This window comes from Halictus rubicundus, chromosome 5, assembly GCF_050948215.1.
Source record: "Halictus rubicundus isolate RS-2024b chromosome 5, iyHalRubi1_principal, whole genome shotgun sequence".
Taxonomy (NCBI): domain Eukaryota; kingdom Metazoa; phylum Arthropoda; class Insecta; order Hymenoptera; family Halictidae; genus Halictus; species Halictus rubicundus.
Window position 1 is genome coordinate 21,176,336 of NC_135153.1, and position 17,840 is coordinate 21,194,175.

At 42.3% G+C, this 17,840-nt stretch overlaps 3 protein-coding genes across 4 annotated transcripts; all 3 read left to right on the plus strand.

The window, feature by feature from the left end:
* Positions 1-5,565: 5,565 nt before the first annotated feature.
* On the plus strand, positions 5,566-7,646 carry LOC143354566 (uncharacterized). 2 transcript variants are annotated; one of them, XM_076788805.1, is made up of 2 exons: positions 5,566-5,762; positions 7,525-7,645. In XM_076788805.1, the coding sequence occupies exons 1-2, from the start codon at positions 5,629-5,631 to the stop codon at positions 7,568-7,570; spliced, it is 180 nt and encodes a 59-aa protein (XP_076644920.1). In that variant the 5' UTR covers positions 5,566-5,628; the 3' UTR covers positions 7,571-7,645. The 2 variants fall into 2 exon arrangements, 1 of the variants encoding a protein (XP_076644920.1); XR_013082347.1 differs by lacking the exon at positions 5,566-5,762 and adding an exon at positions 6,316-7,008 and having other exon boundaries at positions 7,525-7,646.
* Positions 7,647-9,365: 1,719 nt separating this feature from the next.
* Positions 9,366-11,124, plus strand: LOC143354569 (longitudinals lacking protein, isoforms F/I/K/T-like). The gene is made up of 2 exons (XM_076788808.1): positions 9,366-10,441; positions 10,515-11,124. Exon 1 carries the CDS (start codon positions 9,572-9,574, stop codon positions 9,899-9,901), a length of 330 nt encoding a protein of 109 aa, XP_076644923.1. The 5' UTR covers positions 9,366-9,571; the 3' UTR covers positions 9,902-10,441; positions 10,515-11,124.
* Positions 11,125-15,795: 4,671 nt separating this feature from the next.
* Positions 15,796-16,321, plus strand: LOC143354707 (uncharacterized; the record flags this gene model as incomplete). The annotated part of the gene is made up of 2 exons (XM_076788973.1): positions 15,796-16,151; positions 16,218-16,321. Coding segments are annotated over 2 exons (372 nt in total), but the record flags the coding sequence as incomplete, so codon positions are not given.
* Between the last annotated feature and the right edge of the window lie 1,519 nt (positions 16,322-17,840).

Below are 17,840 nucleotides of genomic sequence, written 5' to 3' on the forward strand. Positions count from 1 at the left end.
GATTTGAACAAGGCCTGGACAACTGGTGGCTCGCGAGCCACGCGCGAGTCCCCCTCCCACTCCTGCACCGTGCTTTTACCAAGTGTGGAAGAAGGGCTGGCTAGGAAACATCGTCCCCAGATCGAGGCTTGTGCTCCCACTCTAATTTCCCCTTCTGCCGCACTATACCCCAAGCTTCTGCGGCGGCTCGGTCACGTGACGCGTTTCGTCTCTATCGTGCATACTCCGGTACTGGCAGAGAGAGAGAGAGAGAGAGAGAGAGAGAGAGAGAGAGAGAGAGAGAGAGAGAGGGTTACTTTTTCCCCTCGTCTGGCGACACTGCGATAGGGTAATACAAAGTGGCCAGTAGTGGGGGTGGTGAAGCGACGGCGGGGAAGAAGTTACCCAGGCCTGCAATGTAATCGTAATCGTAGACCGTCGTCTTTTGCACGCACGCACGACTCCATAATTTGTGTTGCAGGTTACCCCGGCGAGGAATCGGTTTTTCCGTGCAGAGTCTGCGGCAAGGTCTACTCAAGGAAATCCTCCATGTACACCCACCTTCGGCTCTGCGGGAAAGCGCCCGCGTTCGCCTGCGTTCTTTGCGGCAGGCAATTCAAGTACAAACACAGACTACAGTCGCACCTTGCGTCGAACTTGCACACAAGACAGTTTCAATAATCGGAAGCAAACCGAACCGTTGCTTCTCGAACAATGACTCGACAATGAATCGTGTTGTTACGATACCAAATCGCGCGCGCCATCGCGTTCGCCTTTTTCTTCCATTCGACTGATCATTATTTTACGTAAGAGATTTTTTACTGTATTTTGTTAGGTTCTATATTAATCCTAGGAATACCGAGCCACGACTCGTCACCTAAGAGGGAAGGTTCCTCGTACGCACACTTCCTTTTATACATACTCACCTTGTATAAGGCCTTGATTTCGAGTAGAGCTGTGAGTTATGAGTAGACAGCGGATTTCGTGCATTCACGACAAAAATGAGTAGGTGTAATTTAAAACTGTACAAACATTGGAAAAATCTAGAAATACTGTTGCATTATTTTCAATCCATTATGCATATCAAGGAAGAAACAAATTTCAAAGATTTTATTTTGCGTAATGATCCGCTGTCTACTTGTTACAAGTCGGTAAACCAAGCATTCCCTTTGGGAGGATTCATTAAATTTATGTAACGGAGCTTTAAACTGTAATTTAATATTTAACGTTGTTCTCCTATGATTTCACACCACTGGTAACAGCAGTATTCATTGACCAACATTGTACATTTATGGGGTTATATTCACTTGGATGAAAACACGTTTATCAATGGTTGAGTTTTAATTTCTGTCGAATCGCCGAGTTTAGTGCCATAAAATATACATAAGTCTACAGCCATTTCTAGTACGATCAACAGTAGCATATTTACCGAAATGTGAATCAAACTCGTCAAAATGCCATAATTTCATCGCTTACGAAGAGTTTAACATGTTGGACAGTCCGATTCGATGAAAGATAACATTTGCTGGCGCTATCCAAGTGTACGTGGTCCCGAGAATTAATGCACAGCGGCGGACCGTTAATTTTGGGGCCCTGGGCTAACATTGTTTGGTGGCCAAACCAATTTTTAAAAAATTTGTATATAATTTATTTGTCCTTAAGTTTTTAATTTAAATTGTTTTTAGTTGTATTATTATTATTTTGTTTTTGTTTTTTTTTGTTTTGTTTGTTTAACGCAAAGGAGGCCCTTTGACCGAACGGGGCCCTAGGTTGCAGCCCGTAAAGCCCACGTCTGGATCCGCCGCTGTGAGCGTAAACCGTAGATTAATCAGAAAACGACTAGGAGAACCGTCATTGTGAAAACTGAACAGCTTAAACGACAAACTGAAGGCTGTGGAAACGCACCGAAGACAAGAAAGACTGATAGAATTCTTTACGTGCATCGTAATCGAACAAAAGCCACAAGATATTTTTACAGAAGGGGGGTATTTTAGTAGAAGCGACTGAAACAATAGATAACTAGCGAACAATTCGTATTGTAGAAAGCAGATATTTTGTTACACATTTTGTACATGTAGGGCTTCCAGAAATGTACACGACGGCTATCAGAAAGGCAATAAAAAATTTATGACAACGATCCAAGTAGCAAAAGCGTCTCATTCCCCGAGGTGCTGGCAAATGGGTCCGTACGACATGACCGATTTCCTCGACAATGTTTACCGACATACACTTTCGCAGACATACTTTTCTCACCGACAGATTATTATACCGGGTTGAAACGAAAGATCGTATTGTTTTTAAATTACATCGATTGCGAGATACTGGTACCAAGCACAGAATTTCACTTAATTCTTTAATAACTTGAAAAATATTCTTTCGGACCTTTGTACTCTTTCGAATTGCACCCTATTTTTGCGATAAATCCGCGTCAAATCCGCTGTCTAGTCATGTCGTGTGGACCCCTGAGAAATTCACGTGTGTTTCTGCGTGTGCGTGGCTTGCGACGAGAGCTAACGAGAATGAACGATAACGATTGCTACTAGTGCGGAGCCGTGTCCCTAACCATTGCGAAACGCTTCTTTTTTGCAGGCACCTTGCAGGAGGTGTGGATTTGCCGTCGATGCAACAAACGGTATCTGAGCCGCGCTGCGCTGAGGAATCATATCCGGGTGGAATGCGGCAAAGAACCGACATTCACATGTTCGATTTGCGGCCGGAAGTTCAAATACAAACATCGATGGCTGTCGCATAGGAGATGCGTACACCATGTTTACAAATAACCCTTGTCACCTAAAGTGATAATTGAACTGCGCCCGGAAATAAGCAAATCTTGAACACATACTTCCCAGATACATACACCCGCGTTGCTACATTGGGAGTTGCGAGGAAAAAAGTAAAAGTCATCTTTTTCAACTTGTTTATCCGAGTCTGTAACGAAACACGAAGATGAGATCCTAAGCGTGAAAGTCATTCAGATATAATTATTCAAAAGATCGTGATACTTTCCTACCTGTTTCATTATTATTTTACATCTATAGGCTTGGATATGCATACAAAATGCCAAGAAAGTTCAACTCTAAGGTTTTTTCTTTTATAATGGGAAAATCAAAACTATGATTTATCCGTATTTTATATTTCAACTAACAAACATATCCAATACGACATCCGTGACAAAATTGATTATTCAAACATACGCAACTCTTCTTGTTAATCTGTTCTTTGCGACCAATCCAAATATGACTGATGGGCAATAAAAAGAACCACGTGTCAAATATTTTTGTAAGAACTACTTCCTCTAAAAATTTCATTCGTGTCCGCCGATATCGCTTCGTCGAGTACAATGCGTATTTAATACTAAAATGCGATGATATTCCTCAAACTGGTCATACTATTTATTAATGAAATATTTTACACACAGTGTTCGTATAGTTTCCGCGAAAGCCAGATAGTGTAGTTTCCTTGTAATATAGTTGATGAATGCCGTACACAAAACATTATGAATAGGACGTCCATTGGATCATTTAACGTAGCTGTTATCTCAAGCATTATGTTAGGTTCTATAATAAAACGAGTTTTTTATTTGGGTATTTGATAATTATTTCTTATTGTTAGCAACATGCTGAACATCCGGTTATAGAATGACCATAATGTAACTTAACGAGGTATGCAATCCTGCAACATCTAACATTTTTTAAGCAATATTTTAACTTTATTTTCCTTTTTTTTTTTATTCCATAAAATTACAAAATGGTGGAGTCGTATAACATTACCTAACTCCATGTCCAGCAAAACCTTGATAGCCTGCAACCAGCGGTAATACAAAAAAAAATTGTAGTATTAAGTTAAACAAAAATAGATTATCTTTAATGCAGCGTACGATTTTCTTGATATTGCAATTTGCTGAATTTTTGTAAACGTTTACGAAAAGCAACTGTTAGATTTACTCCATTTTATTAGGCTTACAGGGTTGCATACCCCCTTAAGAGAAAATTCAATAGTACTGTAACTTTTTTGTATAGAGCTAAATTAAAGAAATATTGCGAATGTTATCTTATTCGACAAAATATACTTTCTAAAAAGAGAAGATAACTGACTTTTCGAATAACACCAATCAGAACCACTAGAATGGCTCCTTAGTTACGTAGCTCTGTTGTCCTTCACGAAAATGTCCCCCCTTTGATACCAGTTCTCTCCTAATAGGAGAGTACGTGCTAATGCACGCGCTCGATATATGTAAGCGTCTCTCCCATTGTCGACTTCTCTTATGTTTCTCTATTGTCTTTCCAGTGCCGAGGCGTACGGTGGCGAATATTCAGAGCCTGCCCTGCTGGAGAAACCCTGTGCTTCACGAGTGCACCAGATGCGGCAAGTGTTACCAGTTGGAAACATCGTTGAAGAGGCATCAGAGGCTCGTGTGCGGAGTGGAACCGAGGCAGAGCTGTCCGATTTGCAAGAAGAAATTCACGTACAGGTTCAAATTGACCCACCACTTCGCTTCCTGTAGAAGAAAACGGACGTATTAGCGTTCCGAGGCAATGCGACGACGATCAAGACTGAGGAAGCGACTCGAGTGCAATTTTATGACGGTACCTTCGACGGTAGTTCCAGTGAATGTGTGTTAGGACAATAGAAAAATATTCGGAGCTATCGAGACAACGACAGGTATCGAGAGGTTTGTTGGCTCGAAAATACGGACCGATCACGAGAAAATCACAATTGTACAAATATTTTCACTTTTGAATAAAAACGTTTTCTTACCATGAAACGATCGTTTCTCCGATCGCACGATTGAACAAGGAACGAAGAAGCGGATTCTTTCGACTGAGAAACTGCAAGACAATATCTCATCGACGCAAGAAATCATACTCTCGCTAGAACTGGCATATTCTGTATAACATAGTCTATTGCTTACCCGGCTGCTCTTCTTCTGCTAATTTAACCTCTACCCCCTTATCTATTCGCGATCCTCCGTTTAATGCTACGTGTTCACCGTAGAGTGTTGCTCTTGCACCGCTATCGTGCTGTACGGGGTGTATCAAAATTATGTCACGACTATCGTATAACGGGATTCTGTACATCTGGATCGCTATTAAAAAAATGGGCCGCGAAATTGACCACGTATAAAAATAAAAAACGTATAGAAAAGGTTATTCCGATTTAAAGTGTGTGCCAACTATTGCGAGACTGGCCGTTGAACAAATTTGTTTTTCAAGAGAACGGTTCGGTTGAGACCCAGGTTGACCTTGAGAAGAAGGGTCAAGGACAATTTCGTAGCAGACCTCCACCGATCCAGAGACACGGAATCCCGCTATAGTAGTGGTGACATATAATTCTTGTACACCCCTGTGTTGAACTTTCCGACAGCCATTGTTCCGCAGTGGTTCCGACAAAGACAGAGTTCCGAGGAAGAACACTCGTGTGGATACGTAGCATTGGTAACGAACGAAAAACGAGAGGAGTAATAGTTTCAGGAACGTGACAATTCTACACGTGCTAATTCTCCGATAATGGAGAACATTTTGTAAATTTCCTCTTCCCCGCCGCGCCGTCGCGGGGAACGGCGAAAAGGCGAAAAGGCGAAAAGGCGAAAAGAGGAAGAAGGCTGGCGTCTAACGTCGAAATCCTCTCGTTTCAGGGCTTCTGGCGACTATGCTGCTTTCGCAAGACATTCATCAGCCGCGCGACAACAGCGACGCGCTGTGGAACCAGCTCTGTTACACCGAGACAGCTTACAAGCCGAACAGAATCCAAAGGGGGAAGGATTCGAAGGACAGCGAGGCGAAGTACGTGTGCAACAGGTGCGGGAAAACGTACAAGGCGACCACCTCGTTAAGCCGACACAAGCGGCTCGAGTGCGGCGTTGCCCCTTGCGAGGTTTGCCCGATCTGCGACCGGAGGTTCAAGCACAGATTCGTCTTAAACTCGCACATCGTCGGATGCCAGAAGAAGCTGCGACACATAATGCAAAAGTGCCGCGACTCGCCCGTTCTCGGCGACAAGCCGGAGTAGCGATTATCTTCGCAATTACGCCGTGTCGCGTCGCGTCGCGTCGCGTCGCGTCGACTCACGCTTTGCGTCCACGCGGCTCCAACTATCGAAACGGGTCTCGAGTCTGCGCTCACCCGAGACAAGTCGCCCGAACGAGATTTCAATACTTCTAACTGTATCTTCTTCGAGGTGAACTCGAAGACTATAATCGTTCAATGCCACTGATCGAACGTAGACGTGAACGTAGACTGTTTAACAGTTTGTATTTGATGGTATTGACAAGTATCAGTCTCGTTGCACATTGTTTTGATTTGTTTGATGCCGGCAGTCCTTCGTGACCACGATCACAGACAACGTGTTAACGAAGTAAAACGAAACTTGTTCGAAATGCAAAGAACTTTAGTCGAGACTTTGTTCGGGATTTTGTTTCAAACATTCCTTCGTGTTTGCAAAATTATGTGAATTATTTGCGTGACTTGTCTTAGGTGCCTCACCCTGCATATCTACTTTGTTAGGCCACGTGTTCGTTTAAGAGCAACATTCGCGAACAACACACGGACCCGTGCTTTCGAAATTAACACGTACGTTAAACGAAACGGAGTGTAAAGCTTGACAACGGTACAGGATGTTTCAGTTCAGTTTTTCCTTTTGTTTTGTTTGAAAGACATTTTGTTTTCACGCGAAAGGCCTGAAAGAAATACATGTATCGATATCGCGTTCAACGTGTTGACAAGATGTATGCGAAACCACACCGTGCTGAAATTTACTTTGCCACTTTCACTTCTTTTATTTCGAGATTCTTGTAAAGCTAAATGAAAGTGTTAAAACCAATTCGGTGACTTTACCGAGACACCCTGTGTACACTAAAACATTAGTAGTACTTTCCGTTTTAAGAACATCGTGTATACTTTAGGACCTGCGCCATTTTTAGTTGTAAACGCCTTAAAATTGTACTGTCCACGATACGAAGTTGTTATGTCTTGGCGCAGCATCCGACAGGGATAACACGATGAAGCTAACGAAGACGAAACTTGTGTGACAGTACAGTTTGAAAAGTTCTCGTCACGCATCTCCCCCAGGCTCGATCGATCTTTACTAATTTATATCGGGTTTATAGAAGTATGCGTTCGCGTGGTTACCATCGAAGGTAATTGTAGTACACAGATTGTGTTAAACTCTAAGAAGCATTTACGATCAATTGTTTATATACTTTTTTACAAAGTACAAGCGTTCCTTTTCCAACGAATAAAACGCATACCAGGAATCTCTTGGTACTTGTGCTTTTTATGTACCTAGAAATAAACGACATTCAACGAGCAATGTAACACATTAAACTCGATATCGTTAAGCTAACCATAATATATCGAATCAAGGATTCTCATTCGATCAACACTTTCCCCTTACACCGTAATCTCGAATCTAAACAAACATTCAAGTCGAATTCGTCGATACATAGTCCGTTTACCCCCACTGTTCATTTTCAAATTGACGATTTGTCGCCCAGATATTTTTCTCTGCATCTGTTTCTGTTCGTTCACGAGTATGTTCATTCGACAGGTCTACTATCGAAGAATACGTGGAGCACGTTAGACAATTACCATAATCTACCGGTGGATGATCTTCTGCCGAAGGAAGGGAATTACAACGACCCGTACTATTACCAGGGCGCAGCGAACGATCCGAATAAGAAGCAGCTCTTCACCTGCAGTCTATGCGGCAAGTCGTACGCGTGGATGTATAGCTTGCGTCGACATCTGCTGCAGTGCGGCAATAAGGAGGCGACGAACGAGTGCAAGTTCTGCGAGAGGAAATTTTACCGACGCGACAGGCTCAAGGAACACTTGCTGGCTCACCACTCGGACCTGCTCTAGAGACCACTTACCGATTAGAGACCACTTCGAAATTAACCCCTTAACCGTGGACGGATTTTATTGAATATGTCGAGTCGATTATCTCCGTAACTGTCGCGAACCTCTCTACCGTAACCGTCGAAATAGTATCCCCCACCATTCGGGGGATCCTCCTAGGAACGTGTCAAGCGGTGAACACGCTCGACAACCGAGCCAGCGAGGGGTCGAGAGTATCGGTGAGACTTACGCTGATGCAAGCGAAGCAAAAGATTGCTAATAACATAATTTTTTATTCTATTTTATTTTCTTTTTTTCTTTTTCTTCTTTCTTTTTTTTTTTTTTATAAAAACTTTTACCATCTCGCGTCTCTCCTCTCTGGCTAGAATGACACCAAACGCGATATAGATACGATTCTAATTGCTCGTATGACTAAAGTAAAGTTAAGTGATTAAAGTTTCGAGCGCGAAAGAGATCGGCGAACGGAAAAGAAAGAGAGGCAGAGAGTCGAAGCGTCGAACCCTACGATCCCTCTTTCTTCTTCAATCGCTAGCCTTCTCTACGTTCGGCACACAACAAAGACTGTAGCACATCTGCTAAAACTGTCGCTCGGCAGACCCGACGATGCGACAGTTACGGAAATACTACTGTACCGTGAATTAGAATTATTTCTCCGAGACATTCAGGTATTTTCTGTATGAAAGTTAGCAATCATGCAAAATTTCTAACTAAATGTAGTGAAATCGTTTCGATAATTAGTTAACTGCTCTTGACGCGAGCTCGTAATCCCAATTATGACACAATGAAAAACAAAAGAATATTCGTTTTACGTTACTTCGAATAAAGCGTTTCAGAATTAAGGGGTTAGTCGTTCAGGAGTTCCGTGTGTGTGTGTTTTTTTTTAACATTAACGTTGATATTCATTTTATGACTTCCGTGTGTGCAAATTGTGTGGCCAGATCCCGAAAAATTGTATTTTTCCCAATGTTCAACAATTTAATAAAATTATTGATCATGAACGCCGTTGTAAATTACACGAGTCACCGCATCTTAGCATCGAGGGACCTTGCTACCTTAGTACCAAAAAGGATCTAGTCCGGTAGTCCGAAATCGTAGTAATCGTCGAATTAGCGCGACCCCCGAAGCATTATGGTGCTCATAATTTCCTTCCAGGCATCTGGAAAAATCCTAGACCAGATTACGTTGAAGCAAAATCAACATTTTTCCTGAAATTAGTATGGACTTTTGCAATGACCCATTACATATGTCGATGCGGGCGTGCACTAAGCTATCGAACGGTAGACAAAATCTCTTCTTCGTCCTCTCCGAGAGTAGTATTCGCAGTGTCGCCAGATCAGGGGAATTCGCTCGAATCGAGGGGAACTGTATGCTTTATTGCCCGTTCTCTAGCATTACCGGATTAGGCGAATTGGGTGCGCGCATCGTGTCACGTGACCGATCCGTGGCGGAAGCGTGGGAATGCTTACCCGCCGGAAAATGGGGGAATAGCTTCGTAGTAGGGGATGGGCGGAGTGGGCGACAAGTCTTAATCTGGCGACCACGAGTATTCGCGTTTTCATTCTTTCCTCCACCTATATCTGTGTGCGTGCGTGTATTTCGTAGTATCAGCAGTACCTTCTATAGAACATTTTCTCATCCTTCGTAGTGACTTTGAAATTTCTGTTAAGTTAACGAGACTCTGTGGCAGTGGTATCGCAGTAACCGATTTTTGTCGCATTCCAGTCGGCCCAGCCACGATGGAGGGCATGGGCCCCATGGAGTTCGTGGATACGAAGAATTTCCAGCCGAGTCCGATGCTCTACAAGGCTCGGGTGTCTCGAATTCGTTCCCTAGCGTTGCAAAACTACATGTGCGGCGAGTGCGGTAAAGGTTACAAGTGGATGGCGAATCTGCGCAGACATCAGAGACTCGAGTGCGGGAAGCTGCCCAAGCACTGCTGTCGCATATGCCGCAGAAAATTTTACCGAAGATACGAGCTGACCAATCATTGCAACACGAAGCACGCTGCAACCGGCGAATACGAAAATCCAGCGCAGAAAGATCCGTTGGCCACCTGGATCAATTAATTCGTTCCGTTCCGTTCCGTTCCGTTCCGTTCCGTTCCATTTCTCGCAACGGATTCTCCAATTTTAATCGATCGCGAGTCTCTCATTAGACTAATATGTATGTATGGTAAACCGACGATCGCCACGTTGTCGTGCCGGTCTTACAATTAGTACGTGTGTACGAACTACACCTACACCTATAGAAACGAATAACTTTTTTTAAAAATGGACCAAACTGAACTTTTTTCAGACGTTACGATTAGTTTACCCGGTAATGCGTGAATAATTTGTTTTTTAAATCTCTGTTAGGCGGAATTGGAAAGAAAAAAGTAAAGATAACAATAGCAATATAAGACAAAATTATATACACATTACCCACATTTACCCAGTAAACTAACCCTTCGAACATCTCAAAAAAAAAAAAAAACTCAAGTTGTTTGGTCCAATTCTGAAAACGTTATTTGATTTTAAACAGTTTATGAATATTTAGTACACGCACTGTATACGGGTGACAGAATTTCTTGTCCAGATTGAGGAATTCATTTTATAGTAATATACAGGGTGATCCAGCTAACCGTGTCACCTAAATTACTTTGAAACTATTTCGTGTATGAAAAAATGGTTGAAATGAAAGTTGTATGGTTCCAAGAGTAGCATACAATTTTCATGTTGTCGATTTTTTTGGAGACAGTACAATTTTTGTAAAAATAAGTACAATTTTTATATTCGTTTACATTGGAAATACGTCGACATGGAAAGGGTACATTCTACGGTATTATGTACTTCTTTTTCTGAAATTTCAGTTTTGGCCATGATTGTGTGCGTAACATATTTTGCCCCTGAGTCGTTCATTCCTTTTTTTCCCCACTTTTTTGTGTCCAGCTATACTACACTTTATCATTCGTGTGATATTTATAACTTATTTATACCACTTACGATGTATTTTAGCAGTAGTGTATCGTGCAAAAAGATCTGTATTAAAGAAACTTGCTTTACAAATTCATGAGCGCTCCTCGCTGATTAGCTGATAACACCGGTCGAAATAAATAAACGTACACAAAAGTTTGACACTTTCTCAATAAATTCCCGGAAACCTATGAACAAACTTTATCTATTCCTCTTTCCAGTAGGTGTTCAATGTTCCGTCCAGACGTTAAACAAATTGAATTTCAATAACCATAGCGAGCAATTTCATATCGTGGCCAGAGTCGCCAGATTAAGGCTCGTCTCCCCACTCTACCGTTCCCCTTTCTACGACGCTATTCCCCCACGCTTCCGCCACGGCCCGGTCACACGAGACGTCTCGTCTCTCTCGTGCATGTGTCACAATGTCACGTGACTAATCCGGTACTGGCAGAGAGAGCGAGAGAGGGGGGGGGGAACTGTATTCCCCTCGATTCATGTCCTCGCTGCATGTTCTTCCCCCGACTCGTCTCACCTCGCCATTTTTCGTATACGTTAACGCGAGCTGTTCGTTCTTCGCAGGGAATCAAGCGGAGGCGGTCGATTGGTACCTGAAAACGGACCATGATGCCTCGCAGACCCTGTTCGAGTTCGTTGCCAGCAGCTACGACTCGCCGGAAGTGGAGGAACGGAAGAAGTCTGTGAAGACGGTGATCTGCGAAGAGTGCGGCAAAAGCTTCTCCCGCCTCGACAGCCTGCGACGTCACGAGAAGAATTATTGCAAAGTGAAAGGGGAGAGACTGTTCTGTCGTTTCTGCGGCAAAAAGTTCGTGAAACCGTTGTCTTTTATCTCCCACGTGAAGTCGATGCATTCGGCGCTCCTCGCGACGTCCAGTCCGCGACTGACGATGCAATGAATCGTCGCTATCGAACGATTTCTAGATTTTTCTGATCTTTCTTTTTTTTCTTCTATTTTTTTTTTTCTTCTTTTTTTTCTTTCTTTCTTTTGAAGATCGTTATCGCAAGCTTGATACACACTTAAATCCTAATGTACGGTAAATATCTGTTAAAAAAAGATTGTAAGCAGTTTTCAAGGATTTTCTCGTTCAGTCTCGTTCATTTTTTCTTTCTTGCTTTGTATGGAAAATCTATTAGAGTTGTTCATTGACCGTTTACAGCGGTAAGTGGATAGTTGTAGCGTTGACAAGTGTACATCGGGCTTCAGTTATATTTGTAAAACCTGCCTTTTGGGTGCTGGAATTCGAACGTTTACGTGTTTGTTGGATAAGTTAGTATATTATAAAATACAGATAATTTTATAAGTTGTTGTAAATCAATGTATAAAAGTACGAGTCGTTCGAAGCTGTAGTTGACAGCGTTCTCAATTCTCTTTTCACATTGTAAACTGTGGAGTTTGTACGTCTGAACGAAACGCGAAGATATACTGTAACTATAATATACGTAATCCAAAACAAGTTTATAACAAACATCGTAGTTTCTACGGGATGAAACTTCCACGAGAAAAACTGCAAATGTATTCTCTTGCAAATAAGATGTTGCAGGAGTTGCTAATTCGATAATATCAAAATGTTCTTGTTAATGTACCGACACGCTTACAGATTACGTCGACATTTGTTATCCTCCCAGAGGCGAAAATGCAACTCAGCGTTGCGTGCTGTTTAAACAAGCACCGGTGTAGCGTACAGAGCAGGGCTAGGCATGTTCGCCCAGAGTCGCCAGATCAAGACTTGTTTCCCCACTCTAATTTTCCCTTCTACGCTTTCGCCGCGCTGCGGCCCGGTCACGTGACTAACGTTCTCCGATACTGACAGAGAGAGAGAGAGAGAGAGAGAGGGGTAACTTTTTCCCCTCGATTCGAGTCAATTCCCCCGGATGATCTAACGACTCTGCGTTTGCCACGATTGTGCGTCCCCTTGCAGTAAGCAACGTTACCATGGAGAAAGGACGCGCCTCGCCTGTCGCGTATTGCTACGAAAATACGTACACACGGTGGAGCAAGGAAGACACCAGCGAACGCGACGAAGGTGCGCGCTGTATGAGAGAGAGGTTGGTGGGGGTTGCCACCGTGGAGGGGTCCCAACCGTGCCCAGACCTGGTACAGAGTATTCGATTGTTATCCTATCGTAAGAATTTACTCCAACGAAACGCAAAAATAAAAGAACATCGATCAAATGTGGAACAAGAAATTGCTGTACGTCCATACGGAATGTATCTCAACGAATATCGTAAACTGGAATCAAATAAAAACGCATATTTGAACGTTTCGTAAATTGAATGAGTCTCTTCGGTCTCTGCTTGTGAGCTAGAAAACCCAGCCTCCCGCAAACAAATTAATTGTAATACGACTAACAACGATTCTCTTTTTCCTTTCTTTTTCTTTTTCTTTTTTATTTTTTTTTTTTTTTTTTTTTGGTCTTTTGTTTTTTGTTTTTGAACAAACTTAATCAGCTAGATAGCCTCGACTTTGCCCGAAAGCAACGCAAGCGCGAGGTCACTTTGGCAGTGTGCATGCTTCTCGCTATTCGCAGAGCCTTCGCTCCTCGCCTGTTTCGCTGATCTCGTCCGTTTTAACAGAATGACGCGTCTTTGCAGGCGAGAGCACGGAGAGCAACGCGGAGAAGGATCAAGACGACGACATTTGCGAAGTCTCGTTCCACGGGGAGCTGCCGATGAGCTATCTCCTCTGCGACTCGTCCATCTTGAACACCGTCGAGACCAATATGGCGCAGAAGATCGCCAAGAGTCATCAGCAGTTCCGGTGCGACGGTTGCGGCAGGGCTTACACGAGGATGGACAGTTTGAAACGGCATCAAACCAAATGCGACGCTTCGTTAGAAAAGCTCCAAGAAGAGGTCGAGTGGCTGCACCGGCAGAAATTCTATTGCAGTCAGTGCGGCAAGGGCTACAAGAGACTGGACACCCTCAGAAGACACCAGAGACTCGTCTGTGGCGACAAAGAAACCAGCCTTTGAGCGAAGCAACACGCCGGCTCTTAAATCCCGATACGGATCATCTCCGTTCAATCTCCGTTCAATCTCAATCATTAAGCGTTTGAACCCTTTCGTGACTGAATTATTCTTTTCTCAAAGGTTATAGCCGGATAAGATGGTCGACAATGACCTTGGTCCGAATTAATGTTGTGAATCGATAAATGTTTAACGACGCTGATATACATACGGAATACATGGAATTACAGTATACCATATGTATCCGGGTGTTTGACATCTGTTAGATTTTTTTTCTGAATTTTCACATATGCCGCAGTAGGGAAAATAGGCCAAAAACTAATCTTTTTCATTTTTCCCCATAACTACCCTCCCAAATCAAATTGTTCAAATGTTGCACAGCATGGTTTGTCTTGATGCCCTATCGAATGGCCCATTAGCCTTTTAACCCTTTCGCTACGGGTGCCGTCTATATCCGGCAACCTGTAAACACCGAAAAGACTACCGACGTTCATCGTGCACACTTTTCGGCGCGGTGCCCCGTTCAGTGGCGTCACTTCGGCGGAGCGGACTGCCGTAGCGAAAGGGTTAATTTGATCCAAGGGCAGTTTTGACCATTTTATTCGGCTATACCCTTTGTTATTTCTGTAGAAATTAATTATCCCAGCGTTAAGCGCGTGAATCGCCTCTGGTACACAGTTCTTATGTAACATCATTAGACTGCGGAGTTTATGCATTCGTGACAACAATGAGTAGGTGTAAACAGTTAAAGACATTTAAGTAATTTAAAAATTCCGTTATATTAAGTATTTTCTATCGGTTAAACGTGTTAAGGAAGAACATAAATGTTTATTTCACTCCAGTTTCATTGTAATTCAACTAGAACATTTTTATTTTGCATGAAGATCCGCGGTCCTCGTATTTGTAAAACTAAATACATAACAGACCAGTATGATTGCAGGTGTCTCTCTAGTATACTTCCACCCGTATTATCATTAATATATTTTTGTACTTTCATGTCATAAAAGCAACTTCCTCCTACGCAGTAAATGCTACTTAAAACCACTTCGATACATTAAAACATAATTTTTGTTAGTACTGGGAATTATCCTTACCTTTGAAATGTGAAAACCAGATTTTACGAAACAATTATTGTATTTATTTCGAAAATTTCAAGACGGTCTTCGGTATCAGCTAACTGCCAATATACTCATAATTATTATCTTTTTAGCGATACATTTTCATTCGAAAAAGAAACTCATTTTGTTGTCCAATCGCATTATTCGTAATTCTAAACTGTAAAAACGTCAGTTTCGTGCTCAATTATGATAATAAAATGAGCGCCTCTAGCGCAGTGTTGAAAATTGAAAACGACATTTGTTTAAATAATCGAGTGAGACGTACATATGTCGTGTTGGCCACGAAAGGGATAATGTCGAACTTGATGATGTTGCATACTTGGATGTTGGTAGCAAACCGATTTCGTGAACTACTTTCGTATTTTCTGGTCTTATTATTCTGGGGCTATCGTGATCTTGTGCGAAATCAAACTGAACTCGTTTATATTACCAATTAATCGTAGCGTACCTATTATTCGTTGCGTACCAATCGAGGGCACGCGAAGGCACGCGAAGGCTCGCGTTTTTTTCATCGCGTACGTTCGCGTCCGTATCGTTCGTACCAATTATTCGTTTGTATGAAAAAATACACGGAAAAAAGTATATCTTCCAGAATAGTTTCATTTCGCTCCGCGTAATTCCTTGCTCGTTAAAGGCTCCAGTTATGGGTTATAGGGATCGATAACACCACTAGCATATCACCACCAGCAACCCCTCCCCCCTGTGTGTGTGTGTGCGTGTGCGTGTGTGTGTGTGCGCGTGTGTGTGTGCGTGTACGTTCATTAAATCCGAAGCTTGAAGTTGGCACTATGCGAACCGTGTTTTACATTATTCCAGCCATTCCTGTAGAATTAATCAGAATGTTTGATTAGCTAATTTTGAGTCGTGCATCATTTCGTGACGCATTATCGTTACCCTTTTTGCTTCTCCTGCAGGTGTTGATAACACGGGAATATACGATGCTGCGAGGATCTTAGAGAAGAAGGAGCGTCGCAGAGGCGAAGAGAGCTTGCCCTACAGTAGGTTGTGCAGGCGTATACGGGACTTGACGGAACCGCAACAAACGGAGAATGATCCTTTCGCAACAGATCCTTATCTGCACGTTCAACAAACTAACTATCTATGCACCGACTGTGGAAGAGAGTACAAATGGCTGGACAGCTTAAAGAGGCACAAGAGGGTCGACTGCGGGAACAAAGAAAAGAGATTCTCCTGTCACGTGTGCGATAAGAAGTTCAAGTACCGATACGAACTAAAAAATCACATAGTCGCGCACCATAGAATGTAAATACTGCATAGAAACTCGGAACGATTGACTGCGCGAGACAACTTTTTCAATCAAATTTTCAGTTTCATTAGTATCTAAAATGGAGGAAGACGATTAGAATCGAACGTACTTGCAAATTAATTCTCGGACTGCGAATTGCGAATTATCGAATGTTTGAATGGCAGGGCCAGTACATGTTTTGTTGACGAAATGACTGTTGTTGCTGACTTATGTACCAGTACGAATTGAGATGATATGTAAACAAATGCGAAGGTAATCTAATTGTTATAACTCGGTAACGTGTGATCCAGCTCTTTCACAATTCACGTTCATCAAAAAGGTTGACCAAGCAATTTGCTACCAAAACTAGTGGAGAAATTCCCATGTGTTTCCGTATTAGGCTCGGAATTTGTCGACAAGTTTTGCTGGTAAATTCATAGCAAATAGGGACCAAATTCTGCTCCGAGCATGGTCTTGGCACCAAAATGACCGCCTTTTGTTCGGCAAGTATCAATACAAACATTGATCAAAATTTGCTCGAAGCAGATTTGGCCGACTGGGTAATAATCCGTTCCGTTGTTGCAGATGTACATAGAAATCACAGTTCTGTGGCAATTATCGAACTATTATACTTACGAAGATAAATGTTGTTGACCAATGTCGACAAACTCGAAGGACTCGTTTGTTTTGTATTTTATTACCCTCCGGTCAAGATAGGAAATAAATCGATTCTGACTAACAAAAGTATTTCAATGTGTAGTTCGTTGCGCGTGTAATTTATCGCTTGGTTTGCGAGGCGTTCCAACGTTATTTAAGAATCTCAATTTTTCAGGAGCATGGTACAATACGGATCGGATGCCAACCCGCGAAATCTTGTTAATCCCTCAACCGGCGGACATCTATCAATGCGAATGCGGGAAGTCTTACAAATACAGTAGCAATCTGAGAAGACATCGGTCGACCGAGTGCGGCGAGAACAAGAAACGGCACGCGTGCAACCAGTGTGGAAAACGATACAATCGGCGTTACGAGTTAGACCGCCACGTTGACCTTATCCACAAGCAACAATGAAACAAATGTCTCTTGTTTCTTCTTTTCTTTTTTCTTCTTTTTTGTTTGTTTTTTCTTTTTTTTTTTTTTTTTTTTTTTTATTCGAAGCGTACCAGAACATCCGCGGATGTTCAGGTAAGCTTAGGTTCGTTCAGACTACTCTGAAACAGTTTTAAACAAATTTTTCGTTAAACTCGTATGTGGCATACTTATCGTTATCACGTTGGGGCCCACGGAATTTCCGATGATTGTACTTTACGATCGCTACGATGATTAATCTGTTACAATAGACTCTCCATTGTAGTCTTCTTTCTCACGTTGAACATTCATACGTTTGTCATTGTTTAACAATGATATAGTAAATTTTTGTTCGTTACAGTTCAAATTGTTCGCAAACTCAAGAACATTTCAGAATACAGAGAAGAAAAGATGTCGAAATAAATCTTTTTGGTTTGACCCGTGCTTTTGTTTCCGTCGAATAAAATTGATTTGATAGTTTATCATTCGGTATTAACCTTATTTAGATCCCCGGATGCAAGGGAACGCTTCTCACCGGCACAAGTTTCCTCAGATCTAATTGTAACCTCGAGGGAGAAATGAAATTTGATACTGTCGTGTTACTCTGCTTTCGCACGTCGCGCGTTTCCGTCGGTAAA